The sequence below is a fragment of the Panthera uncia genome, assembly GCF_023721935.1.
Source record: "Panthera uncia isolate 11264 chromosome D3 unlocalized genomic scaffold, Puncia_PCG_1.0 HiC_scaffold_8, whole genome shotgun sequence".
NCBI classification, from domain to species: domain Eukaryota; kingdom Metazoa; phylum Chordata; class Mammalia; order Carnivora; family Felidae; genus Panthera; species Panthera uncia.
The window spans coordinates 74,876,277-74,902,965 of NW_026057586.1; the positions used below are offsets into that span (position 1 = coordinate 74,876,277).

The 26,689-nt window shown below is 50.1% G+C and overlaps 2 protein-coding genes across 2 annotated transcripts in view; both read right to left on the minus strand.

Moving 5' to 3' along the window:
- Positions 1 to 8,329, minus strand: part of ACADS (acyl-CoA dehydrogenase short chain) — a 13,672-nt gene extending 5,343 nt beyond the window's left edge. The window contains exons 1-2 of the mRNA XM_049619224.1: positions 8,223 to 8,329; positions 6,530 to 6,693 (exon numbers count right to left, since the gene is read on the minus strand). Of these exons, the coding sequence (XP_049475181.1) occupies positions 6,530 to 6,693; positions 8,223 to 8,268 (210 nt within the window). The 5' untranslated portion in view covers positions 8,269 to 8,329. The remainder of the gene's footprint in view (positions 1 to 6,529; positions 6,694 to 8,222) is intronic.
- Positions 8,330 to 13,126: 4,797 nt separating this feature from the next.
- UNC119B (unc-119 lipid binding chaperone B) lies at positions 13,127 to 22,292 on the minus strand. The gene is made up of 5 exons (XM_049619232.1): positions 22,008 to 22,292; positions 19,461 to 19,574; positions 16,770 to 16,881; positions 16,472 to 16,644; positions 13,127 to 14,283 (listed from the first exon to the last, which is right to left on the minus strand). The coding sequence occupies exons 1-5, from the start codon at positions 22,249 to 22,251 to the stop codon at positions 14,171 to 14,173; spliced, it is 756 nt and encodes a 251-aa protein (XP_049475189.1). The 5' UTR covers positions 22,252 to 22,292; the 3' UTR covers positions 13,127 to 14,170.
- Between the last annotated feature and the right edge of the window lie 4,397 nt (positions 22,293 to 26,689).

Below are 26,689 nucleotides of genomic sequence, written 5' to 3' on the forward strand. Positions count from 1 at the left end.
CCCCCATCAACCCTCAGTTTGTTCTCAGTTTTTAAGAGTCTCTTATGCTTTGGCTCTCTCCCACTCTAACCTCTTTTTTTTTTTTTTCCTTCCCCTCCCCCATGGGTTTCTGTTACGTTTCTCAGGATCCACATAAGAGTGAAAACATATGGTATCTGTCTTTCTCTGTATGGCTTATTTCATTTAGCATCACACTCTCCAGTTCCATCCACGTTGCTACAAAAGGCCATATTTCATTCTTTCTCATTGCCACGTAGTATTCCATTGTGTATATAAACCACAATTTCTTTATCCACTCATCAGTTGATGGACATTTAGGCTCTTTCCATAATTTGGCTATTGTTGAGAGTGCTGCTATAAACATTGGGGTACAAGTGCCCCTATGCATCAGCACTCCTGTATCCCTTGGGTAAATTCCTAGCAGTGCTATTGGTGGGTCATAGGGTAGGTCTATTTTTAATTTTCTGAGGAACCTCCACACTGCTTTCCAGAGCGGCTGCACCAATTTGCATTCCCACCAACAGTGCAAGAGGGTTCCCGTTTCTCCACATCCTCTCCAGCATCTATAGTCTCCTGATTTGTTCATTTTGGCCACTCTGACTGGTGTGAGGTGATATCTGAGTGTGGTTTTGATTCGTATTTCCCTGATAAGGAGCGACGTTGAACATCTTTTCATGTGCCTGTTGGCCATCCGGATGTCTTCTTTACAGAAGTGTCTATTCATGTTTTCTGCCCATTTCTTCACTGGGTTATTTGTTTTTCGGGTGTGGAGTTGGGTGAGCTCTTTATAGATTTTGGATACTAGCCCTTTGTCCAATATGTCATTTGCAAATATCTTTTCCCATTCCGTTGGTTGCCTTTTAGTTTTGTTGGTTGTTTCCTTTGCTGTGCAGAAGCTTTTTATCTTCATAAGGTCCCAGTAATTCATTTTTGCTTTTAATTCCCTTGCCTTTGGGGATGTGTCGAGTAAGAGATTGCTACGGCTGAGGTCAGAGAGGTCTTTTCCTGCTTTCTCCTCTAGGGTTTGGATGGTTTCCTGTCTCACATTCAGGTCCTTTATCCATTTTGAGTTTATTTTTGTGAATGGTGTGAGAAAGTGGTCTAGTTTCAACCTTCTGCATGTTGCTGTCCAGTTCTCCCAGCACCATTTGTTAAAGAGACTGTCTTTTTTCCATTGGATGTTCTTTCCTGCTTTGTCAAAGATGAGTTGGCCATACGTTTGTGGGTCTAGTTCTGGGGTTTCTATTCTATTCCATTGGTCTATGTGTCTGTTTTTGTGCCAACGTGGTGTCGTTTCAAGCCGCTAGTCTGTGGACACCAGCAAGAGGAAACTAACAGACGGTGATAAAGTACCCAGAGGCGCCAGGGATGTGTCATTTCGAGAACCGCTGAAAAGACAAATGTTCTGTGCTGACCGCACACCTGCTGTCAGAGGGGGGCGGCGGCCTGCTCTGAGATGCTGTATCGCTTCAGCAGGTGGGAAGCACCGGTGGGGGGGGGGGGGGGGGGGGGGGAGGGGAGGGGGACCTACGCGGGGCTGTAATCTGAACCCATGTGGGGCCTCACAGGACGCTGTGCCAGCACGAGCGTGGCCTCCAAACAGAAACCATCAGACCCACACCTGAAGGTAGCCAACTCACCCATGCCAGGGGGAGAAACGGCATTTTGTTAAAGGCATGTGGTGCCGGGTTAGGAGTCCGGGCCACACTCCACCAGGTGCCGGAAACACGCAGGCCTCCAGGACGCATGCGCGAGCCTAGAAGGACACCCCGCTGGAAGGCTCTCTCTGGCCTACCGGCAAAACTGCCCCACGCTACCTACCAGTGCCACCCAACCTCCTCCTCATGCCACAGCCCTTCCGGGTTCGGCCCGGAAGAAAGGTCAGATTAGTCCAACGTCCCACAACTCCACCTCGTCCCCGGAAACAAAAAGGAAACCCAAATCCCAGGTGGGGTTCCAGGACACAAGGAATCAAGCCAAGTCTACGCTACAAGGAAGCCAGAGTTCCGGGCACTCTCCCCTCCGCAGCGCCTCCCACTGGGTATCCAGGCAGCTGTCACTGTAGGAGATCACTGCACCCCTGACCGGTCCATTCCTCTTGAGAGTCTCACCCATGTCCCCTCCTCCCCCACCTCCGGCCATCAGTGTCTGCTTGAAAAACCTCCAGCCCCAACATGCTTGAGGGCAGGCACTCACCCACACCAGGCCCAGAGCCTGCACACAGCCAGGTTCCCCCAGTTTCATCAGGGATGCCTGGGGCCTGGGGCTGCCCTTTCCAACCTTTCTATTCTGAAACAGATCGTGAGAACTCTGGCAAAAGGCTACGGCCAGAGGCAGGAATGTTCTAGGAAAAACACGGAGGCAGAAGCAGTAATGGCCGCGAGGTGCAATCACCCAAGTGTGTCCTGGAAAAGAGACCGGCATCGAGGGAAAGAACCAGCGGGGCCATGGAAAGAACACGCAGTATCATCAAAAAGAGAAAGAAAGCAGGGCCAAGATGGAAAGCAGCAGAAACATAAAGAACACGTGTCCAGTGGTAGAAATCGTTTCCGATCTAAGTGTGCGGATGGCCACCGGCTACCAGCAGAGGGGCCTGGGCTTCAGGGTCGTCCCAAGGGGAACCTCCCGGAGCTACTCATATGGCCACCCTCGGTCTCTTGTGTCTGGGAGCCAGACCTGCAACCCAAAGAGAGGCACCAGCCCCGACAAGGCCAAGCCTACTGGTCTCCAAACTCCCAAGACGCGAGAAAGAGTAACACCCCTTTCCAGGTTGCGACAGAACGAGCCTTCGGCACCGCCTGCCTTGGGTTTGGGAGACGCTGAGCAGGTACTTCATATAAAGTCAATGCCTCAAGTCGCCTCTAGAGCTCACATTTTTACAAATCAAATGGATCCTAAGTATGTGTGTGCTCACTAGAGCCCAAACTAATCCCCTTAGAAGAATCAAATCTCCCAGCCTGTTGGAGATTGGCTGCGTATCCGAGGGAAGGAGGCCCCGTTGGCCACCGCCTCTAGTGTCCGCTGTCGGCTCGTGGGTGCTCCGAGCTGATGCAGCAAGGACATTCGGGGCTACCTGACAGCTGGGCGACCATCTGCTGAAGGACGAGCACTCATTGAGAGCAAGGTGTTGTGTGCACGGGGACGTGCAAACACAAATAGGAGCTCACTGCCTGCAACATCCGTGCTGGAAGACATACGCCCGGCGATGTGCTGGGCACAACCAGGATCATGGGTTATGAACAGGATGCTCCCGGAACACAGACCGATGAAGTTTGCTTGAGACACATGGGAGGCGGCAATCAGGACACATTTCCAGGGTGGAATTAACAAGAGTCAGTGGCTATGAGGAAGAAGAAAATGGGGTAGGGCCCTAGAGGTTTCTATGTGGCTAACCAGGTCAGCGTAGCACCATCACCTGCCAGGGCATGAAAAAGACGAGGTGTTGCACCTGGTCTATTAAAGTTATTCAATAAACAGTCACTGAGTGAAGAAGAAATGGGGCTCAGTTTTGTTTTGTTTTGTATGCTCCACACCCAACAGGGGGCTTGAACTCGTGACCCTGAGATCAAGAGTCGCATGCTCTCCTGACTGAGCCAGCCAGGTGCCCGGGCTCAGTTTTCTACACATAAAGTTTGGTGAGTCCAAAATCAGTTGAAACACCATTTTATTTCTTGCTTCCCTTTATGACAAAATAACATTGTAAGTTTATATTTACACCTTTTTTTCTTCTTTTTTCTTTTTTTTGGTTTGGACCCAGGAAGAATGAAGTTGAACTTAGGTTCCCAAACCAGCCAAGTAACCAGAAATTGGCACCAGCCTTCCACCTAATACTTGGTCTGCCTCCCCCAATTCTTCTCCCCTTGACCCTTCCCCCATAAACCCACATTTCTGGGCGGTGGTGAAAAAATATTAGAAATCATTAACTAAGCATCTACTATAGGCCAGGCCGGGCTCAGGAGTCTATAGACTCCTACTGACTCTATATGTGTGACTGGGAAGCAAGAAGCTTAACCCGTGGCTTCCTTTTTCATCTAAAAACCGAAGATAATTTAAGTAACTACCCCCAGAGTGTTGTGCTGAAGATGTAAGGCATAAGCACCTAGAATACGGTAACCCCTAAATGATAGTTATTCCTGCTCCTATGTCTATTTTATCTGGAAACACTAGTGGGATTATTATCTTGAATTCCGCAACCCGCCATATCCTCTGTGTGGCTAGAGCTCTGTTCCCTCTGCCCGCTTAAGCCCTGGCCTTCCTGCTGCAACTGGGAGATGAGCACCACCCCCCCACTCCCCGAAACACAGAGAGGGAGGAAGCAAAAACCCAGCAGGCCTCCTCAATCTGTGGCCAAGGGAGGCCAGTACTGATTAACCTCCATAATCCCATCAGCCACCAAGACAAGCAGGGTGGTGGCAAAATCCGAAGATTTAGCACAACTCCTTCCTAGCTCTACAACCCCAGGCAATTCAAACAACGGCTCCTTTGTCATCTATGAAAAGGGGATAATAACAGCAGGACTCGGGACAATTTGATGACATCACAGACATGAAAACACCCTGACCAACACAGACCCAAATACAGATGCCATCGCGACTCTGAGCCATGGCCGTGCATTCGGCAGATCCTGACGAGCTGCCCCCACCTGCCAGAGAGAAGGAGGCTGCCTGCGCCCATGGTCTCCTCCCTCCATACCTGTGTCTGCCCCTATTCCGGAGGGTTAGCTTGAAAAATACCCAGCACCAGGAAGCAGGGAGGAGACTATAAAGCCAGAGGATTAGTTCAGAGGAGCTTGTCAAAAAGTCTGTTTCTATTGCCAGCTTTCTTGCCCACAGCAAATCTGTCTGTAATATTAGTAAGAATATGAGGGAATGTAGGAATAGGATAGGAAAAGTAAATCAAGCCGACTGTCTTTTGGTAGGAAAAGCCCCAGCACACAGCCACGCTCACATAACCGCTCTGGGGAGAGCACCTCTGAGCTCTTCCTGCTTGTCAATGGTCATCACTCCCATCCTCTGTCTGCAGAGAGATGGCGTTTGTTTACATCTCCATTAACAGCACTGAAAGATGAAGGGAAACTGCCAGATAAGGTTACTGAGAGCAGGGCACGTGGGTACAGAGGGCAGAAGGGCAGCTTAGACCTTTGACGGGAATATTCCCAACTAGAAGGGGGCTTCCCTGCCTGCCAGTGGGGCTTCTGGAACAACCACGTGGATAGTGTGGATGGAGAAGGGTTTGGAGCCAGCCGGACTTGGGATATGAAGTCTAGCACCACAGATCAGTAACCCTGGAAAATCACTTTACCTCTGCCTCAAATTTCTCAACGTAATGGTATTAATAATAGCTACCATTTCCCAAGGGCCAGGAGGCACCAGAATTTGACAGGCATTACCCCACTTAATCCTTGTAAGCATTCTAGAAGCAAAATGGAGATTAGACTTGCAGGTGAGGACGTCCTCAGGACTAGACTAAGAAGGTGCACATGAAGTACTCAACAACTCAAAAGTTATCCCCCTGATGCCAGTGCCCAGAATGCCAGGTCCTACTATACCTGGAGCTCCCCAGGGACTGCCATGGTTCTAAGCACAGTGCCCAATATGCTGTGATCAGCACAGTATTTTCTAAGCTGGAAAAGTGGCCCCAGAGCCCAGAAGACATGGATGGCAACTCTTGAACTCCTTAAGAGTGAAAAAAACAGGCCAAGAGAATAGGCCAGAAAGGTTTCCTCTTTTACAAGTTATTTACTGAACAAATAGCTATTGGATACTTATACCATGTGCCACATGGCTTGCCAGGCCCGGGAATACAGCAGGAACAGCTTTTTTTTTTAAAGTTTATTTACTGGAGGCGGGGGGGTAGGGCAGAGAGAGGGAGACAGAGAATCCCAAGCAGGGCCCTTGCTGTCAGCGCAGAACCCGAAGTGGGGCTTGATCTCACAAACCGTGAGATCACGACCTGAGCTGAAATCAAGGGTTGGACGCTTAACCTCCTGAGTCACCCAGGCGCCCCTACGGCAGGAACATCTTAAACATGAAATTACAGATGCGCCGACATCAAGGGAAAGAGCACTCGCACTGAGAGCTCTGGGTCTGGCGAAGAGCTGGGTCCCAGCCCTAGTTGGGCAACTCCCGAGCTCCGTGACCTGGGGCCCATTATTGAACCCTTGAGTCCCTCTGGGTTCACCAACCGCACAACCGGATGTATGATACCAGTACCCTCACCTCACAGGGCTACGGTGAGACGCAGATGGGCTGGCACACCTCAGAACCGTGCCGAGCACCCTGCAAGCGTTAACTCTTACTATAGGCACAAGGCCTGGCACACAGTGAGCATGCCGACCACGCACCATTATTACTGTTATTCCAGAAGTTAAATCCAGGCCTCGTGCTGAACGAAGGAAACCTCCAGAACATTTTCTGGGTCCCAGGGTTCCTGGCTTGGGAGTCTCGGTGCCTCTGGCTGTCACTGTCCCCACACATCCAGGAGGAGCTGGCAGACCACCATCAGGGGCTGCTGAGGTTGGAAGTCTCACCTGGGCTGTCGGGAAGCGATGCTCCTTGTCCACCTGGGCGGCAATGGGAACCAGCTCCTTCTCGGCAAATTCCCGGCACGTCTGACGCAGCATCTGGTGCATCTCGGGAAGTTCCACAGACTGGTAGATAGCATGCAACTGACGCCAGTCCCAAGGACGCAGAGCTGCCAGCAAGAACAGGTGTTGGTGGAAAGGGATTGCATCATCATCACCATCACAAACCAATGACTTGGTGGGCCTCCACCAGGAATGTCCCAAAGGACATCTGGCAACGTCTGGAAACAATTCTGGTTGTTACACCTGAAGAGCGAAATGCTATCGCTATGAACTGGGTAGGGGCCAGGGGTACTAACACCCTACCTACAATGTACAGGACAGGTCCCACAACAAAGGATTATCTGCCCAGGGATGTCTGGGTGGCTCAGTCGGTTGAGCATCTGACTCTTGATTTTGGCTCAGGTCATGATCCTAGGGTTGTGGGATCGAGTTCTGCGGCCAGCTCCACGCTGAGTGTAGAGCCTGCTTAAGACTGTCTCTCAAAAAAAAAAGATTCTGTCTCTCAGGGCACCTGAGTGGCTCAGTCAGTTAAGCATTGGACTCTTGATTTCAGCTCAGGTCATGATCTCACAGTTCCTGAGATAGAGTCCCACATCGGGCTCTGTGTCTGCCCCTCCCCCACTCTCTCAAAATAAACATTAAAAAAAAATTTTTAATAGGAAAATAAAAAGTTTGTCTCTCCCTCCGCCCCCCTGCTCAGCTCGCATTCACTCCCTATCTCTAAAATTTTTTTAAAAAGTACAAAATAAAAGAATCATCGGCCCAACATGTCAATAGTGCTGCTGTTCAGAAATGCACACCAACGGAATGCTTTCTCCACTTACTAAACACTTTGCACACAACTATCCCATTAGGACACTACTGGTAATAATAAGACAGCTTTGTGTCCTCAGGCAAGGATCTTAACTTCACTGGGTCTCAGTTCCCAGAAAATGTGGAGGCCAACAGTACTTAGCTCCTGGGGGTGGAAGGGGTAAAGATCCTGACTGTAGCACTCAGCACAGGGCCTGACAGAGACAGACCTCAATGGAGGGGGGGGGGGGGTCCCCTTATTGCAGTCCTGCAGGGTGAGCTGGGTCTCTGGCCAGGCAAAGGAAGCCCTGGCCACGTGTGTCACTGCTGCTACAGGGAGAGAAAGAAGCTGGGAAAGGTGCAGTGTGAAGCGCAGTGTGAAGACCTAACATCCACTGGGCACCATATGCCAAGCGCTGAACTGAGTGTGTTACACAGGCTGTGTCTGATTCAACCCTGTAACAACTCCCTGAGAACAGTAACACATTGGCGGGACCATTTCACCCACGCGCCCGCCAGACGAGGAGAACGGGCCGAGCGTCTCGTCCAAGGTCAAAGTCCCAGGGTCAGGGTTCAATCCCAGGCCTGGCTCGGGAGGAGGGACGCGCCCCGGCCATGAGGGGGCGGGGAAATGACGCTCGGGGCGCTGATACGACTGCGAGAGCCGGGCGGCAGGCGGGGGTCGGAACAGGAGCCGGGGCCGCGCAGGCGCCTGCAGCGGCCCAACTAGGGCGAAGGCCGCGCGCGCTCCCGAAGGGGGCGCCGCCCGCCCTCCCGCCGTTGCCGGGGAGAGCCCGGCCGGCCCCGGCCGCAGCCCCGCTGAGCGGAGCGGGAGCGCACTCACCTCGAAGGCTGGGGCCGCAGGCCCGGGCGAGCAGCGCAGCTGCCATGGACGCGAACACCGCCAACCTCCGACCGCAGGCGCGCGGGCTCCGGGCTGCGCGGGCGGGGCCGGAGGCGGGACGTCACGGGCTCCAGCCCCGGGGGCGGGGTCCGCCGCGGCTCTTTCCGGCCCCGCCTCCCTCCGGCTAGCGCAAACCGCACTCGCCGGGGGTCCCGCGGTCTCCGCTGTCCACGGACGTCCGTTCTCAAAACCCTTGGACGGTGGCCCACCTCTCCTAAAATCCAAGCCCGCAGCCTAAAATGCCCCATATGGCCACCCCCCGCCCACTTCTCCCGCCCCAAGCCCACCATCCCCACCGGGCCCTCGCTGTCTTTGCTCTGGCCGCACAAGGCAGCTTTTCTGCAGCAGCTTTTCTGCAACAGCAGGGCTTGTTCCTGCCTCCGGGACTTTGCAAGCCCTGTTCTTCTGCCCGGAATGCTCCGTCCCTCCATCCAGGCCTGACTCACTGAGGCCTGCCCTGACCACACATTCTCCATCCCAGCGTTTGTTTTCCTTATTCATGGCACCCACCATCTGACATCTCCAGTCCTCTCACTGGTCTGTGAACTCCAAGAAGCACAAGGGTCTCGTCTTGGTCTTGCTCTGGTGCTCAATATTCAGGCCCCGGGGAATCAGGTTGCCTGGGAGGGAGTTCTCCTTCCCCCAGCCCCTGTGGGGGGCGGGGGGGGGGAGGGGGAGTAGGGATGTTACCCCCTTGTTCCGCTGTAGCTCCCATCTCACTCGCAGTTGTGGGGCACTGCTCCCGATGCCATGCATTTGGTCCTTAGCATCCGCCCCAGGACGCCTTCACCCTCCCCAGGAAACTGGCAATTCCAGTTGCTGACAAGGGTCTTCCCTTAGCACAAGTGTGTCAGACCTCCACACCCTCCCAAGCACCTACGCTTCCCTCCATCCCTGTCTTTCTCCCGCTGTAACTCAGCCAGGCACCTGTCCGCAGCACTGACCCGCAGGTCAAAATTTGCCTTCCACCAAGGCCTTGCCCTGCCTCCCCGGAGATCAACGAAAAGATGTGGCAAAATCCTTAATATGTTACCTTTCATTTAAAAGAAAGCCTCTAAATCCACAATACTTTAAAGCCAGATGAATGACTGTGGTTGGCAAATGCTCTGAGGCCTTCCTCACCTTTCTATTGGCCCACCTGAGCACCAGCACTGGGTGAAAGAAGACAGGAAAAAGCAGGAGAGGGGGAAATGAGTGAGTGAACAGAGGCCGATAATTGCTTTGGGTGCCACAGACCATCTAAACCAGACATACTTTACAATTGTATTGTCACCTCAGGGTTCCTGGGTGGCTCAGCTGGTTGAGCATCTGACTTCAGCTCAGGTCATGATCTCACAGCTCCTGAGTTCGATCCCCATGTCAGGCTCTGTGCTGGCAGCTCAGAGTCTGGAGCCTGCTTCAGATTGTGTCTCCCTCTCTCTGCCCCTCCCCTGTTCGTGCTCTAAGAATAAGTAAACATTGAAAAATTTTTTTAATTAAAAAAAATAAATAAAATTGTATTTTCACCTTAAACAAGAATGTTGTTTTATGTTATAAGTAGGCAAATTTCCCAGTAGAGACAAAAACCAGACAATGGTTGCAGGAGGTTTGGGTGAAGGGAGGGAACTGCCCTTTGCCAACACCAGGAACCTGAGGGAACTTTCTGGGGTGACGCAAAATCCCTGTATCAGATTGTGATGGGGTAATAAGATTGCGTACTCATCCAACTGTACTCTTAAACCAGGTCAATTTTACTGCAGTTAAAGTACACCTTAATAAGCCTAACTTTATTTTTTATTTTTTTTAAATGTTTATTTATTTTTGAGACAGAGAGAGACAGAGCATGAATGGGGGAGGGTGAGAGAGAGAGGGACACACAGAATCCGAAGCAGACTCCAGGCTCCGAGCTGTCAGCACAGAGCCCGACGCGGGGCTCGAACTCACGGACCGCGAGATCATGACCTGAGCCGAAGTCGTATGCTCAACCGACTGAGCCACCCAGGTGCCCCAATAAGCCTAACTTTAAAATACACAAATGTTTAATTCCCAAAGTCCCCCAGTGAAACAAAGCAAAAATATAAAATCTAAAGCCAAACACTGTTCCCTGTTCACCCTAGAAGCCACCTCATTATTTACAGAAAGGTCACATAAAGAAACTCAGAGCCCATTCCCACCCCACACCTGCTCCCCCCAGCAATGCAAAGGGCCCACTCAGGACACAAGAGAGGATGCGTGTACTGTGAAAATCTTTTATTACTGTCTCTTGTGACAAAATAACATTTTATACAAATATGTCACCTAGTTTACTTTGGACACAAAGACAATACAAACTGGAATGAGGATCTTGGGTGAAGGGGAAAGAGGAGGAAGGACAGATCAGGTCATTGATGTTTCTTATATTCTGTGAAAAATAGATTTACAGGGGAAAAAAAATAGACTTTCACAACTTCAATGACTTTACATGATCCTTTGTAAAACAAGGGTAAATCCGCCTCCACCAGACCCCTCTTGTGGCGAAGATGTTCTGTAACATGGAATGTGAGTAAGTGATGATTTGACGACCAGGCTCTCACACTGGGGACGGCAGCACCTCTGCACAGGAACCCCTTGCCCCATGCCCTGGCAAGGAAATCTATGCTGGGATTCTGGGGGCAGGCTGTCTCCAGTCCCCAAACCTCACTGACATCGTGGTGACAATAGCCACCAAAAGAAAGTGACTTGACAGAGAAAAAAGAGTGCCCTGGGAGTCTACAGGGGTGGCAGGACACTAAGGCAAGACTCACCTAATTCATCCAGTACACATAGCCTATGAAATCCATTCCAGAAATGAATGCGCCTTGAAGGCATTCCCCTTGAAGATTCCCCGTCACTGCCATTTCAAGAATCGCTGGTCTACAGTTAGCCCCAGCTTCCCTTGAATCACTGGCCCTCTCTGAGAATCAGATGGCCCAAAGGCCGTAGGTGTCTTCAGGGAGTCTGCATGCCCCTGAAAACTGCTTTCTCTGCAAGAGATCTACGAGCCAACACACCAGGACGGGGAAGCCTACGTTAGCCCACAGCTACTTTAAGTTGTTATTTCTTCCGCGTACTCTTTAGGACAGAATGAAATCAACAGGGATCTTCTTTGGAAAAGCAAGAAGGGCATCTTAGCCCAAAGGTTCCACAGGAAAAGAGAGATACTCTTCCTGGAGATTCCAAGGCAGAGGAACAGGAGCAAGACAGGAGAGGAAGAGGTGCAGGCGTCAGGCCCCGTGGCAACAGATGGGCCCGGCGGTCTGCTGGAATGTATTCCTCCGGGAGCTGCCGCTCAGATACCAGCTCTGAACAGAAGGCAGGGTCTCCCCCGTGCAGGTCATTTTCCCCCTCCAATGGTATGATTACCCCCAAGACAAGTGCTATCAACAGTCCAGATAACTTAATAACATGGCCTCCTGATTCAACTCCTGATTGCTTCAGCTACTTTCAGAGAAAATATGACTTCCAATTCTCTCCCCAGTTCAGGAAAAAAACTTGAATTTGAAACTCACCCTGGTTAACACCCCAGGGTGGTTAACTCTGATTTCCTGAGTAATGAGACATACGAATCCAGACTCCCAGGTACAGAATACCAGACAGAACTTCTGGAGCAGAAGAGGGCATATCCCTGTCCTGGTGGGCACAGACTGAGCACATGGCCTCAAAACCATCTCCAGTGAGACTAAGGCAAGCCAGTGGGGAGGAGAATACAGCACTATTCAGGCAGAGGCTAACACTGCATATAAGAGACAGCCCACGAGTCCACACGACATGATCTATCCTGGGACATGTTTCCAAGACATACTCAACTGAGCAGAGCTCTGGAAGCTCCAAAAACCACATCCTAGATACTAAGTGAATATCAAATAGTAGAAAATCTCCTGATTAGGCCACTGTCACATAGAGAAGGGGCGATTCTCAAGCTCAATATGCACACACAAATATGCTAGAGGAGAAACCGAAGGTAAGGAAGCAGTGCTGATGTCTGTCCACAGAGGAGGAGGGAAGGAGGCCAATGCAGCTTTCCCCAGCAGCATGTGGGACAGAGCCACACATAAGGCACCTAGATTTGTAGTGGACTCCGGTTCTAAGATTCACCCGGCCTGGTGATGAGTAAGCTGTCTGCAGGGTGCCTGGTCTCTTCCCTCCTCAGCAGTTGGACCCAGTGCCAACACACACAAGTAAGGGTTTTCTCAGTGAGAAAGCTGCCAGCACCTGGCAAAGCCCAGATTCTGGCCTGGCACAGAGCACTACTAGGCCAAGGTTCAAGGCCACTCACGCTCTAGAATCCAAACAGGGAGAGACACTGGTTAGTGAATGCACAGGGGCTTTCTGTGGCAAAGCGCTGGCCCTTCCATCCTGGGCCCCGCATGGCTTTTGTCCCAAGCATCTTGGGAGACTGCTCTCCGTCAGTTACTATGATGCTTCACAATGACTATCACCACATACCTGGGCCCTTCCTACTGCTACCTTTCTATCGATGCAAAATCCTGGCCACAGCAACGATCTTATCAGAGGGTCAGCTAAAGCCACCCACAGTCAGACAACCATACGGAGCTGAGGTGGCAAGAGTCTATCCAGTAAGGGCCTGAGGACAAACATAACCCACAAGGATGTGCAAGGAAGGTTTTTTGAGAGCACCCTTTGAGAGCCACCTCAGGCTAGTTCATCCTTTCCGAACAACCAAAAGAACTCCAACTAGCAGTATGAAGGATCAGAATATGCATTAGAGGTCTGACCTGCCAGGATGGTTCCAGAAACTACTTCAGTAGAAAGACAGACAGGAAAATCCTCCTAAATAAGAAATCTACAGAGTTCCAGACGCAAATCCCCATCAAAGCCAATCCTGCAGGCTCTCCTGTGTTGAAAAATCAAATCCTTCCTTTAAGTAGCTGTTGGTCCGTAACTATATCCAGTCCCAACACGAGCCAGATTAGCCCCAGGAACCTGATTAATACTATCAGAAGTCTAACCACACATCACATATGCTGGGAACACCACTGACATCTTATAAAACCTCTCCAAAAGAAGCCTAGAAATAAAAAAATGAAACAAAAAACACAAAATACGAGGCCTGATGTGGCCTCAAGAGATCCTACTGCTCCGAGAGCAAACACTGCCACATTCTATTTCAGGAGATACTCAAAGGTTAGGAGGCAGGACACGCAGAGCAAGCTCGTCTTTCCTCCAAAGCGGGAACAGAAGGCACTGCCAGGCTGAAACCTTGTCGTATCCCCGGGAGGGCTGGCGGAAGGTCCTGGAAGTCAGACAGAGAAGCAGGCCTCTCCACAACATGGACTTTTCAGTTTGGCAGCCCTGCCGGCCGCTGGTGCCTCCACTCCTGGCGCCCACACACACCCACTTTTTTTCCAGTTGCTTTCGAACTACGCTCAAACTGAGGTCAGACTGTGCCACCGGCAATACTGCAAGTGAGAGGGCGAGATGCCTGGAAGAGACCCACCGTTCAGCTTCTCACCGCACCCAGGAACCTGTGGAAAAGCCGCTGACTGGCAAGCCGGCTGGCCAGAGCCTCCTTACCCTGACACAGCTGTGCCCGTAGCGGCCCGGGCTCATCAGCACAACCAGCAGGCAGCTATGACTACGTGAAAATAAATTTTCTTTTTTCTCTGGATTCCAGGAGCCTTACCCTAATCCTTCACTTTACTATAATACGTCTGCAACCTAAGGGGTAGGGGAAAAGGGAAGAAAAAGTGCTGGGGAAGAAAACACAGCACTGCTTGGCACCTCTCTTGGAGCACAGGAAACCACCACCCCAGCCTTGGCTTCCTGGGACCAGGTTCCAGATGTGTGTTGACGAACAGCAGGTTCAACCACCTCCATGTGCCAGGACCTCGGGCCACAGCAAAGCACCTCCCCGTCCACTCCCACAGCGGTCACTGGCCTCCATTATAGGCATAATCGGCCTTGTTGTGCATTATCAGCTTGTTGTCAACAAAGTAGAAGCTGTCAGAACGGGTCTCATAGGGATTTTCAATCATCAGACGAACTGCAGGTCAGAGAAAGGGAAAAAGCAAAGACTTACGTGTGAGTCTGCCCCACAGACTTGGTGGGGGAAAACTTAGTATCCCCTCTAGGGGCACCTGGGTGGCTCAGCTGATAAGCATCAGACTTCGGCTCAGGTCATGATCTCACAGTTTGTGAGTTCGAGCCCTGTTCAAGCCCTGCATCAGGTTCTCTGCCGTCAGCGCAAAGCCCATTTTGAATCCTCTGTTTCCCCCGTCTTTGCCCCCCTTCCCCACTCTCTCCCCCTTCCCCACTCTCTCCCCCTTCCCCACTCTCTCCCCCTTCCCCACTCTCTCTCTAAAAAAAAAAACCCTCTTTAAATATTAAAATTAGTGCCCCCTCTAAAATTCACAGGCCAGCCCTCCAGAACATGTGCGTATACTGTTAGAATAATGAGGTCAGAACAGAGGGGGCCAGGCTTAGAGAGCTGGAGAGAACCAAAGAGGCCCCCAACTTAAACATGATACCCACTTCAACACAAGGATGCAATCCTCTCTCTGACATGGCACTCCTTGAGCATCTCGAGCCTGGACTCGTACTCGGAACCCCAGGAAAACAGGATTACCCTTTGCCGAACATGGACTACTGCACATTGTTTATTCAGTACTTCTGGTCTGTTCCCCACCTCTAGACATTCTGGTCCAAATTCCAAAAGCTGTGCCTCACTGTGCCCACTTCCCATGGGCACTCCCGACAACCAAAGGAACCCTAGGTATACATGAGTGAGGGGTGACAAAGGGCAAGGAGCCTTTTCCGGGGATGGCTCAGGGTATTCACTCGCAAAAGATTCAGCAAAAGGTCTGCTTGTCTTGGGATCCAGATTTAAATCTCATTTGTCCAGGCAGCTGCCCAGGCCTCTTTCACCATTCTGGAAAGTCAAGATAATTAACAGTCACTACCTCTGATCAGTTCTGAGTTAACGATCACAAGCTATTTTGGTTCCTCTGGAGGAAACGCTCTGGTTTACCACAGGTCTCAAAAGATGAAACTGACTGTTGAAAGTCCTTTGGACCCACCTAGGCCAAAGTTACTTGGTTTATATCCAGAATATTGACCTCCACACTCTTTTAGCTTATGTGTTTTCAAGAAGAAAAGTTCTACCACCTTGGGTAAAAACTTGTACTACTATACATAATCTTTCCTTGCAAGTATCTACATATCCTGGCACAGCTTGGGGAGCGGGTTTAAAACCAGGACCAGATGCTGTCATAAACAGTCCACCCCAGGCAGCAATCCTCATTTTACCTAAAAGCAGCACTGCCATGTGACCGAAGAACATTCTGGCTTTCAGAATACAACAATTTTAAGGACATGGGATTCTGAGAAAACCAGTCAGTATATGCAGATCCTTCCCTACAACTTAGCCAAACCCCCACACTATTCACAGGCTCCCGCTCATATTCTCAATGTTCTGGAGCCATTTTCCCTGGTTACTAACAGATAATGCCAGCCTGAGAGAGCTCCACCAGAGTCATGGGAACTGATAAAGCCTGCTCTCTCTCTCGATGAGTCCACCTCTTCCCCTGCCTCGGCTCCTCCCTCTGGTGCCTCCCCAGCTTTTCTTCCACAGGACTACAGGATTACTCTTCCTAAGACGTGACTTCTGTCCTGCCATTCCTTCTGTTCCAAACCCTATAAGAGCTCCCTATTTCCTGTGGCTCTATTCTGACAGTCTATCTACGCAACCTCTACTTGCAGGGAATGGGAAAGACGAGGCGCCCAGACCTCTGATTCTATTCAGTCCCCAGCTTAGCTTCTCCCTCTAAGGAGAAAGGGGAGGGCAAAGAAGGAGCGCCGAGCAGAAGCCAATGACTAGCACACAGTGGAAAAGCAAGCCTAACGGAGGCTCGGAGAGGCGCTCCGGCTAACCCTAGTCCCAGAAATCATCATGGCCCTCTCTTCCTCTTCCTCAGTCACCCCCTTTCCCTGCAGCAGGCACCCAAAGCAGATGGCCTGCATTATTAAAACCTCTGATGCTCCCATACAGGCAGAATTTGAAACCCTAGACAGGAGCACTAGGAAATGAGAAGCCTGAGGTCAAATGCCCGGAGAGGCATCATGTCACTACCTCCCTCCTCTGCCAGATGAGGGTGTTGGACCAGATAGACTCCAAAGTTTGTTCCTTCTAGTCCTAAGAATTTAGGACGGGGAAGAAGTCAGGGGATACATACTGACATCCTCAGAAAGCTGGGGAAACTCATAGATATGTTCACAAGTGTTTCTACTGCTGGGGATGCAGAAGCCGAAATCAAAGTCAAAGTTTTTCAGCAAGCGTTCCCGGAAATAGTGCCGCTCGATCATCCGGAAGTTTGACACAGGTTTGTCTCCCACTGTGAACTCCACTCTGCAAAATAAATCTCTGTGAGCCCTACTTTGCCTCCTCCCTTCTTTAAAGCCAACCCAGAACCCAACCGAGAACATTCTTTGTGGACAAACGAGTGTTCTCCCTCCAGAAATACTGGTACTCACGTAGCCCCGACTGTGCGGAGGCGGAGAAATGCCGGTGTGAACTGATAGCGGACAAAACGTCCCGCGCTGATATCCACATCTCCACCTTCCTCCTCCTCCTCCTCCTCTTGGTCTGAAAGAGCACAAGGAATCCTGAGCGTACTGTCTCAGCGCCACCAAACAACACAATCAGTTAACAGCACTAACACCAACGGCAGGATGGCTGATATTTACTGGGCACTTGCTACATAGCAGGCCCTGCACTGATCATTTCACAGAATCCTCCCAACCCTGTGGAGAGTCATCATTATCTCCATCTTATAGATAAGGATGCAGAAGCCCAGAGTGGTTAAGCAGCAAGTTCAAATTCCCCCAAACAGTACACGGAGGGAACAGGGATTTGAACCCAGGTCCATCTGACTTGAAGCTTGTTCTTATAAACATTAAGCTATTTACCTTTTATGTAGTTGAGTGGCTTGGGCCGTATCCTAAGAGTGAAGCTTGAAACAGGCTGGGTACTAGGTCCCTGGCATGGTCTATATTATACATAGTTATCAGGTCGCAGTGCTAGCTGCTAACCAAAAGAACGTGCCTACGAAGGTTGAAAATAGGCAAAAGGTGAGTTCAGAGAACACAACACTTTCTGACAGGCAGCAAAGACAAGCTCCAAGACATAATCTTGTCATTTAAATGGAAGACACGGGCCTACAGCCTTGGGGTACTGTAACGCCTATCCCAGGCCATGCCAAATCAGACACTGACAACCTGGGAAACAGTGAGGTAGGTAAGCAATGAGCCAACATGCTGGACCTGACTGAGGGTGAGTCTAGTCCATTCCTGAGCCCAGGAAATGGAAGTTTTGTAAAATGAATCAGACAACCATTTTAATGTGAACAAGGAGATAGTTCCCACTAGTAGCCATCCAGTATCCCACAAAAAGATTTTCTCCAGGTATTGGCTGAATGTGGGTGCAACTTCTGTCTTTTTTAACCCCAAACATCCCTCTGCCTATCACAAGCCCAAGAGCAAATGGGGAACCAGACGGAGCAGGCGTTCAGAGCCAGAGACTCTAGAGCCCTCGCTCCAACAATGTGATTCAGAGAGAATCAGACCAAATCTCAGGGATTCAAACTCATCAGAACAAGTGTAGTAGGAGGGTACTGATTCAGTGTGAGCATATTCTAAGTGAATCAAGATCCTTACAGGTAAAGACTGGAGAAGTTGAAAATCAAGGTGTCTTTTTTTTTTTATAAATTTTTTTTCTTCTTAACATTTATTTATTTTTGACACAGAGAGAGACAGAGCATGAACAGGGGAGGATCAGAGAGAGAGAGAGGGAGACACAGAATGTCAAACAGGCTCCAGGCTTTGAGCTGTCAGCACAGAGCCCGACGCGGGGCTCGAACTCACGGACCACGAGATCATCACCTGAGCCGAAGTCGGCCGCTTAACCGACTGAGCCACCCAGGTGCCCCAAAAATCAAGGTGTCTTTACAAGTTCTGTAGCCTCCCTGTTTGAGACAGTTCAGTTTTGTACTGAAATGACTACTCTGGGCCCAGCCTAGTCCAAGTCCACACATCTGAAATGGCCATGGGGTCCTCGAAACATCCAAAGTATTGGGACATTTCGCGTAGGGACGTGAATACCACAGACCCAAGAGGCTGCCTGGCCCTGATCCTCCCAATACCAGCTAAGTATCCACAAGCTGGAGCCTTCAGGTCCAGCTTCAGGTCAGCACTAGATTATGAGAGCATGAAGGATGCCAGGTGGGGTGGGAAGACCAGGGCTCTAGCCTTGCCTGTGTGATGAACCTGAGCCGAGACCTTCTCAGGAAAGCCCTTCGACCTGTCTGGGCTACTAACACCTGCCTTACCAAATTTACAGGCTCTTTCTGAGTAGCAAATCATTATGAGAAGAGTTTTGCAAAAAGAATTCTTGATTCAGACCTCAGTGGATACTGCAGTCATCTGTGCTGGTGTTCCAGTAACTAACTCCAGGGGGTGCTCCGTCTCCAGTGATGAGCTCCAAAGACTTTGATGTGGCCTGGCTAGCCAGAGAGGAACCACCCTGGAGCTGCGTGCACTACAACACAGGAAGCATCTATTCAAGGCTAATTTAAGGAATCCCAAGTAGATGAGTTCATAGGTCTGGGCTTTCTGTTCCTCCAGAAAATGGTGGAGATTAACATCCAAACTAGGCCTTACAAGAAAACAGAAGGCACTGTTGAAAGGAAAGCGAGCGAGAAGACAGGTGAGCCTGGACTGGGACCCCCAGCATGACCCTTCCAGTGTCCCCAGGACACACGGCTCAGGTGAGCTTTCTTCATTGTACTTTTAATTCCAAGGTTTCCTTTCCTAAGCAGAGGCAACATGGTAAGAGGAATGAGCACAGGACCGTGGGAAAGTCACTTGGAAATTCTGAGACTCAGTTTCCTTATCTGGAAAATGGGAGTAATAGCTCCTCACAGAGACGTGAGGATCACATGACCTGATGTAAACAGAAACATGTGGGACACAGCGCCCAGCACAGAGCAGATACTCAGCAAACATCAGCCTCTTAGCGCAGCTGCAAACCAGGGCACCTGGCAGCCCAAGCTTCAGGAGGAGGCAAGGAAGTGGACACGCTGGAGTCCATGCCACAGGATGCAATGGTACACACAAATTCGAGCTTCAAGGACCTTTTGAAGTGACTGCTACAGTACTGAGGCCTACCTGAAACACAAGGTTTGGCAATCTCAAAAAGCACCGTCCCTGTCTCCAAATCTCGAATTTTGAAGCGGGTGAAATCAATACTGTAGATGTTATCTTCAGGTGTACATAAATAATCTGAAATGAGAGACAGAGAGAGAGAGAGAGAGAGAGACACCAATGCTGTTAAATAATCATCCAAAACTACCATTCATTTCTTCCTCAAGTTTTGAAGCAAACTCAGGTTTTTTTCTTACACAACTCACTTAAAATACACTCAAAAACTTCCCCTTACGTTAAAAGCAAATGTTGCAGGAAGAGAATAAGGGGATCAAAGAAAGAAAAAAAGAGCATGGATTTGGTTTGCATGAAAGATTATCGTAACACTTTAAGAAACAGGGATAGTATAAGGGGATTCCTTTGGAAACCCCTTGAATATCACAACAGGACAGAATTTTTTTTTAGAAATCCATTTAAAAACATTCATGCTAATCTAATGGCTAATATAGTACTTGTTTGCCAGCCATTAGTATCACAAAGCAGAGAGCAGCAAACTTTTTCTGCAAAGGGCCAGATCACAAATAATTTAGACTCTGGGGCCACACTGTCTCTCTCACAACCACTCAACTCTTGTCACTGTAGCGCAAAAGCAGCCACAGACAACACACAAATGAATGAGCATAGCTGTAGTCCAATAAAAGTATTTACAGATACTGAAATACGAATTGCATGTAACCATGTGGGGCAAGATTTCTCCCCCTCCCCCGCCGAACTATTTAAAACTGTAAAAACCATTCTTAGCTTGTGGGCTGTACCAAATCAGGCAGTGGGCCACATCTACACAGGTGACAGGACAGACTGGCTGGTGAGGGTACTGGGCCAAAGTAACGTGGAACCTCTGACAACCTGAGCAGCTGGTCAATACAGTACTGATCAGAGAAAACTTTGCTGATTTCTTTCTAAGATGACTCCTGACCGCATCATGGCAAACTGAAGAGCTCCTGATTACTTCATAAATCTGAAAAAGACTGAGGAAGGTTCTGCACCTTTAGAGGGTACTCCATACACAACTGAACGGAACAGGCTAACAAAATCCAGAGGTCACCAAGCTCTGACCTGTGGCTTTCTCCAGTAGGCTGCTGACATGAATTTGAGCCACAGCACCAATCCCAAGCCCCTACACAGGACCTCTGCCCACCAAGAACACTGCTTAGGGCCAGGCATTACAACGGCCCGATTCCCCCTTGGTATGAGGAGAAAGTAGGAGGTTAGAAGGCTCAGGTGATGAGCACTTGTATGCATTCAGGGCCCCGAATGAAAAGTGGGTCAGAACTGAAGAGCAAGACCTACTAAAGATATACTCGGGCATGCAACGGACAGGCCCGACCCAAAGAGTGATGGCAAATGGGGACATGGAAATATCCAGAATCAGGTTAAACCTCTTAAGAGATGGGAATTCCTTTTCATACTGGCTGGACCAAGGCCCACCGCCTGAACTCCCATCCCCACATCACTGGAGCTGCCACCAGCTCCCTTAGGTACACCCGAGCGGCCCCAGGCTGACAGCTAAAGCCGTTCAGCAGAGGACACTGGGGCAGCCTTAGGTCCGTGGCGGGAGTGCGGGTGCTGCAGGGTTAGAAGTGTGGAGGGCAGCAGGGTCCAACAAGGTGACTGCAAACTCTGGGGAAGAAATAGCAAGACAAAGGGCATCAGGTCAGGGCTCGGCTTGGAAGAGAACAGAGAAAGGAAGGAGAACCAGGACAGGGGGGTGGGCAATATGTTTCTTCCCACCCGTACCTACATCCATGAAAAGGTGTAGTAGAATGGTTGCACGACACATTCTCGATTCACTAGAACACGTGTCAAGAGCAGGAGTCACATTTTGGATCGTGTACATAAACTGAAACTTTATCAACATACTTTTTAATGTGGCTGTTTAAAATCTGCATGAAATGCCACTGTTTGAGGAAGGAAGAACGCCCCTGCACGCAAAGGGACAAGGCCTGGGACCAAAAGAGGTAGGGCGGTCAAGCCAGGCTGGAGAGGGGGGCTGTCAGGGGCCGGGGTGCAGAAAGGCGGAGGAAGAAGGTAGGGGTCTGGGCAGGCAGACGCTGCAGAAGCTGGAAGTGGGCAGGCTGAGGGAGCCTGGCTCGGCAGGAACTTCACTGATCCCCGTGGGTCTTCCAGGATGAGGGGGCAGCAGTCCCACTTACCAGGGTCAAGAGGATCCAGTTAAGCTTAAGGGGGGGCTCCCTACCCACACAGATCCAGCTGAGGAGGAGAACGGCCGGCCTGGAGGCCCAGCTGCGGCCGGCCCAGGAGAAGCCTGGCGTGGCTGGACGCAGGGGAACGCGGTCAAGCTCAAAGAGAACCCCTTCCCAACCTAGGCTAGTTGAGGGTGGGAGGCGCAGAGCTCGCCCGGCGGAGTGGCCGGCGGCGCGGCCTGGCCGACCGAGGGGGCCACAGGGTGGACCCCCGGGCCGGTCAGGCGGCGAGCGGCCGGCTCCGCTGAAGGCGACAAGGGGCCCGGGGCCCAGCGCGAGGGCAGGGCGCGGCCGAGCGGGCACTCACTCTCGGTGACCCGGCTGAGGCGCAGGACGTGCTCGGGCCGGATGGTGTCCAGAGCCAGCAGCTCCTGCTCCGTGACCGCCGCCCCGATGCCGTCCTCTGTCGCGTGGGGGGGCGCCTGCCGCCGCGCCTTGAGTCGGTTCAGGACACCGCCGCCTGCCTTCTTCTTCTCCTCTTTGCCGGCCACCAGCGCCCCCGGCCCAGCCGCTGACCCCGCGGCCGCAGCCTTCGGGTTCGACCCGCTCATCGCTCCGCCGCCAAGATGGCCGCCGCCTCCGCAGCGCCGTAACTATGGAGAGCGGGGGCGGGGCCCCGGGTGGCACCTGGGGAGGGGTGGGGCGGGGGCGGGGGGCGGGGGCGGGGCCTGCGGGTCAGCGGCCGGCTGCCGTCTCGCCTGCTTGGGCCCAGCCAGGTGGTAAGCCGCAAGGGTGGCTGGGGTGCCAACCCCCAGACTCTCCATCAGGTCCCCAAAGTCACCTCACCTCAAATGTCTTTAAAATATTTCATACAGTCAAATGACTTTCTGTCATATAAACTGTAGACAAGGCGTCTTGAGAGAGTTTTTTAATCTGTAGCACAGAAGTTAAAAGTGCTTGCCTTGCAAAAGCACCTTTCCAGAGTACAGTTTCTAAATCCTACTGTGCCAGGCTTTGGGCTCGACCTTGTGCTAGACTACAGGGAACGTAAGAACATGAATGAGGACTGGGATTGGGTCCACCTTATTCACTACTGTATTCTGGCAGTCCAGCTAACGGCTGACACAGTAGGTGCTCAATAATGAGCGAGTGAGTGAAGGAATGCTCCACTCTGAAGGAGCTTCCCCTTTGCTGGGACAGACCGTGAAGTACATAATTCATTATGTGGCCCTTCCTCTTGACCAACCCAGTAAGTATGAATGAACTCAAAGAGGAGCCAGATGGCCGACTGCTCTAAAAAGAGGTAGAGCAAAGATGCTACCGGAACACACAGGAGTGGTCGGGCCGATCGGGAAGAGGCTTCACAGAGGCAACATCTGCACTGAGCCCTGGAAGTTAACCATGACTTCACCAATTGGAAGAGGTGGGCCAGGGGGTTGAGTGGGTCAAGGGTGGGTTGAGGCCCTCCTCTCACACCCCTGGTTGGCTCCTTCTCTAGGGATTCTGGATCAACAGTCTTCTGTGTCGGAGGCCTGGGCCTACAACTGATGTAGTGTGTCTTCTAAGTGTGGTATCACATCTTACCCAGACTTAGGCCGGAGTGAAACTCCACCTTTCTCCCCATGGTCGGCCTCAATACTTAATTTATGCCAGGCTTTGCTGTGTCCTTCTCACCTTATGTAAGGTGCTTGGGAGGGGCTGACAGACCTAGCCTCGTTCCTGGACAAAATCCAAACCTTACTACACCCCAGCTGCCCAGCCTGGTGGAACAGTATGTGGCCAAGTTCCTATCTAAAAACTGTCCTGTCTTTTGAGAGATTACCACGGTGGCATTTACCAAACCGTTCAGGAAAATTTTAATAGATGTGTACAAAGAATTAAAGTCCTTCCCTTTGCAAACAACTCTTTTAAAACCACTCAGCAGTGAGTGGTTACTGAAGAATTTCCAGAACTTTTAATATGCTACTTAATTGTGAATCACCAGGAGGGAGGCTCAGAATGCAGCCATTTCCCACTCACTTGCTCACTGAACCTTTGTTCTCAGAGTTCTCAGGAATAGTTACCTGGATCCCCCACTTTTCTCTTTCTAGGGATGGTAACAAATGTATTACCCCTTTTATGCACAGAGTTGTTTAGTGCAAAGATGTTTACCACAGAACCATTTGCAACATTGAAAAATTACAATAAATTACAGTTGCATCCATTCAAGTTATGCAGCTGTTAAAAAGAATGAGATCCCAGGCCCCTGGGTGGCTGGTCTGTTAAGCATCTGACTCTTGATTTCAGCTCAGGTCATGATCTCACGGTTTGTGAATTCCAGCCCCACATCAGGCTCTCTGTTGTCAGCACATAGACTTGCTCAAGTGTGCTCGCGCATGTGTGCTCTCAAAAATAAATATAAAAAAAAAAAAAAAAAAAAAAACTTAAAAAAAAAAAGAATGAGATCCATCTATATGTACCAGTATAGAGAGAGCTTAGACATATTGGGGGTAGGAGGAGACAGGGGGGACAAGGCACAGAATCCTATTTGTTTAAAATAAAAAGGACATGAAAAACAAAAGGGGGGGGCACACCTGGCTGGCTCAATTGGTTAAGCATGGACTCTTGATTTTGGCTCAGGTCATGATCTCACAGTTCATGGGTTCCAGCCCCTTCACAGGCTCTGTGCTGATATCACAGAGCCTGCTTGGGCTTCTCTCTGTCCTTCACCCCCTGGCGCTTGCATGCTCATGCTCTCTCTCCCAAAATAATAAACTTAAAAAAAAGAAAGTAAAAATAAATAAAATAAAAAGGACATGAATATATGGATCTGCATCTGCAAAGGAAGAGATCTTGAGATACACTAAAGTGTTAAGCGTAGTTCCCTCGGGGGAGGAGACAGTATTAGGAGGAACGAACTAAAAAGAGAATATAGTCACTTTTGACATGAGAGCTACTTATGCACTATTTTGTCACCAGCATACGATCATGGGTTGCTTATATATTTAAAAAATATACATCTTAGGATCTTTGTCCGGAAGGAAAACGTTAAACCAAAGTAGCCTTATCTTCTCTTAAAATTTAAAAGCAACTTCACATGCGATCACTTTTTCCTGTTCGAAAGAAAATTAAATAAAAACTCCTGTATAGGGAGCTGGAGCTGGGGCCTATACTCTCTCGGGTCACTACCTATGAACCTTTGTTCACACACACACACACACACACACACACACACACACACATACATGGAAGGAGTAGGAAGAATAAGGGCTGTAAACTCCAATCTGCTGCTACTTCTCTTCACCAATCTTTCTAAGGCGTATCAAAAGGCTCTTTTAAAAAGTGTTTTTTGAAAAGTACATAAACTAACACCATGTTTGGAGGAAAGAGGACAACACAGAGCTACCGGATTAGCAAATTTTAACCCAAGGTTTCCCTGGGCTAGATGCGGGAAGGCCAGCATGGACAGGCCAGACTCTTTCACCCCAGCTCTGAGCTCTGCAAGTCCCTCTCCTGGTTGTTTTCCTTGCTGTAAGAGGTGTGACAGTGGCTATTTTCCAGGGCAGTCCCAGGGTAGCCAGGCAGTCTGACTCAAACCAGGCCAGGCAGGTGGGGCCTGGTGCTGGTGCAACCAAGGTAAGCAAGACATCAGAGGGCTTTTTCTGCAAAGACTGGGAACTTCAGTCCTCCTTCCTACTCCCTCCTAAAGGTGGCATGCATCCAATTGGCGGGTCAAAGATGGGACTGCAGGCATGCCTTGTGGTCTGGGGCTGAGAACTGGTAACTTCCCTAGTAGCCAAGTCACCATCTCCCTGGCTGAGGGCTGTTTTTACAAAGCAAGAATTTATATTTATATCCCACCTGTTTCCAAAAGGGATTTCTCGCATATTCCCAAGTCATACAGCACAAGCTTGGTGAGTGAAAACTCATGGAGCCTTGTGGAGGGCAGTACTTCCAAATTTTTAAATGCATATAATGTTTGACCCAATAATTCCCTAATGGATTCTGAAGAAACATGTGCACATGTGCAGAATAAATCTGTGTAGGGGCACCTGGGTAGCTCAATCAGTTAAGCGTCTGACTTCCACTCAAGTCAGAATCTCACCGCTTGTGAGTTCGAGCCCCACATCGGGCTCTGTGCACAGACGGTTTGAGCCTGGAGCCTGCTTCGGATCCTGTGTCTCCCTCTCTCTCTGCCCCTCCCCGCTCATACTCTGTCTCTCTCTGTCTCAAAAATAAACATTAAAAAAAAAAATCTATATCAATATGTGTATATGTATATATGCGTATACATATAAATATATGTACATATAAAATATGTATAAAAGGAAAGATATTCACCAGACCATCACCTATATTCTCCTCTAGGGATTAGATGAGTAGGTATGAGAATGAGAAGTTTTCAGATTTTGCATCCATATAACTTTAAATTAAAAAAATGCTCATGTATTTCCTATATCACTACATCTTAAAGAGTTACTTTCTTTTTCAGAAAAGGAATGATATAATAAACCTCCATTTAACCATCACCCAGCATCATCAGTTACCTTCATTTAATTGTTTTTTGTTTTGTCTTGTTTTTTAAAGAACAGCACATCATGGCATTAAGAGCATGAGCGTGTGGTTAGTCCCACTCCTCACTCTGTCACTTACCAGCTATGTGACTTCGGGCAGGTCATCTATCCCCTCTGAGCCTTTGTTTCCTCCTTTATAAGTCAAGCTAGTCACACATCTTCCCTGGATGTAGTGAAGAGATCAAAACCAGCAACGAAAGCACGATGCTGGTACCAGGGAGCGTGAATCGTGAGTGGTCACGATGCCAATATATTTGAGCGGCCTTTCTCCAGGACCCCTCAGCAGAGGGCAGGCACACCAGATGGGGAGAAGAGGTGGAGCTGGATGGGAGAGCATGGTGACTGAAGAGAGCTGAGGGGAAATGAGCTAGGGACCAGGCTTGAGGAAGCCACACATGGATTCCAGTGGCAGGGGCAAGGAGACCCAGGACAGCAAGTCTTAGCACAAGGCCAAGCCAAAAGAGCAAGTGGGGTTATTTTTTACTAACATATAAGT

Excerpts from the sequence above, each read along its gene's own strand:
- UNC119B (XM_049619232.1), bottom strand. The coding sequence starts at position 22,251 with ATGAGCGGGTCGAACCCGAAGGCTGCGGCCGCGGGGTCAGCGGCTGGG. Across the intron at positions 16,882-19,460 it reads TGCCAAACCTTGTGTTTCAG|ACCAAGAGGAGGAGGAGGAG; the intron begins GTAGGCCTCAGT and ends GTGCTCTTTCAG. Across the intron at positions 14,284-16,471 it reads CCAGCTTTCTGAGGATGTCA|TTCGTCTGATGATTGAAAAT; the intron begins GTATGTATCCCC and ends TCTGACCTGCAG.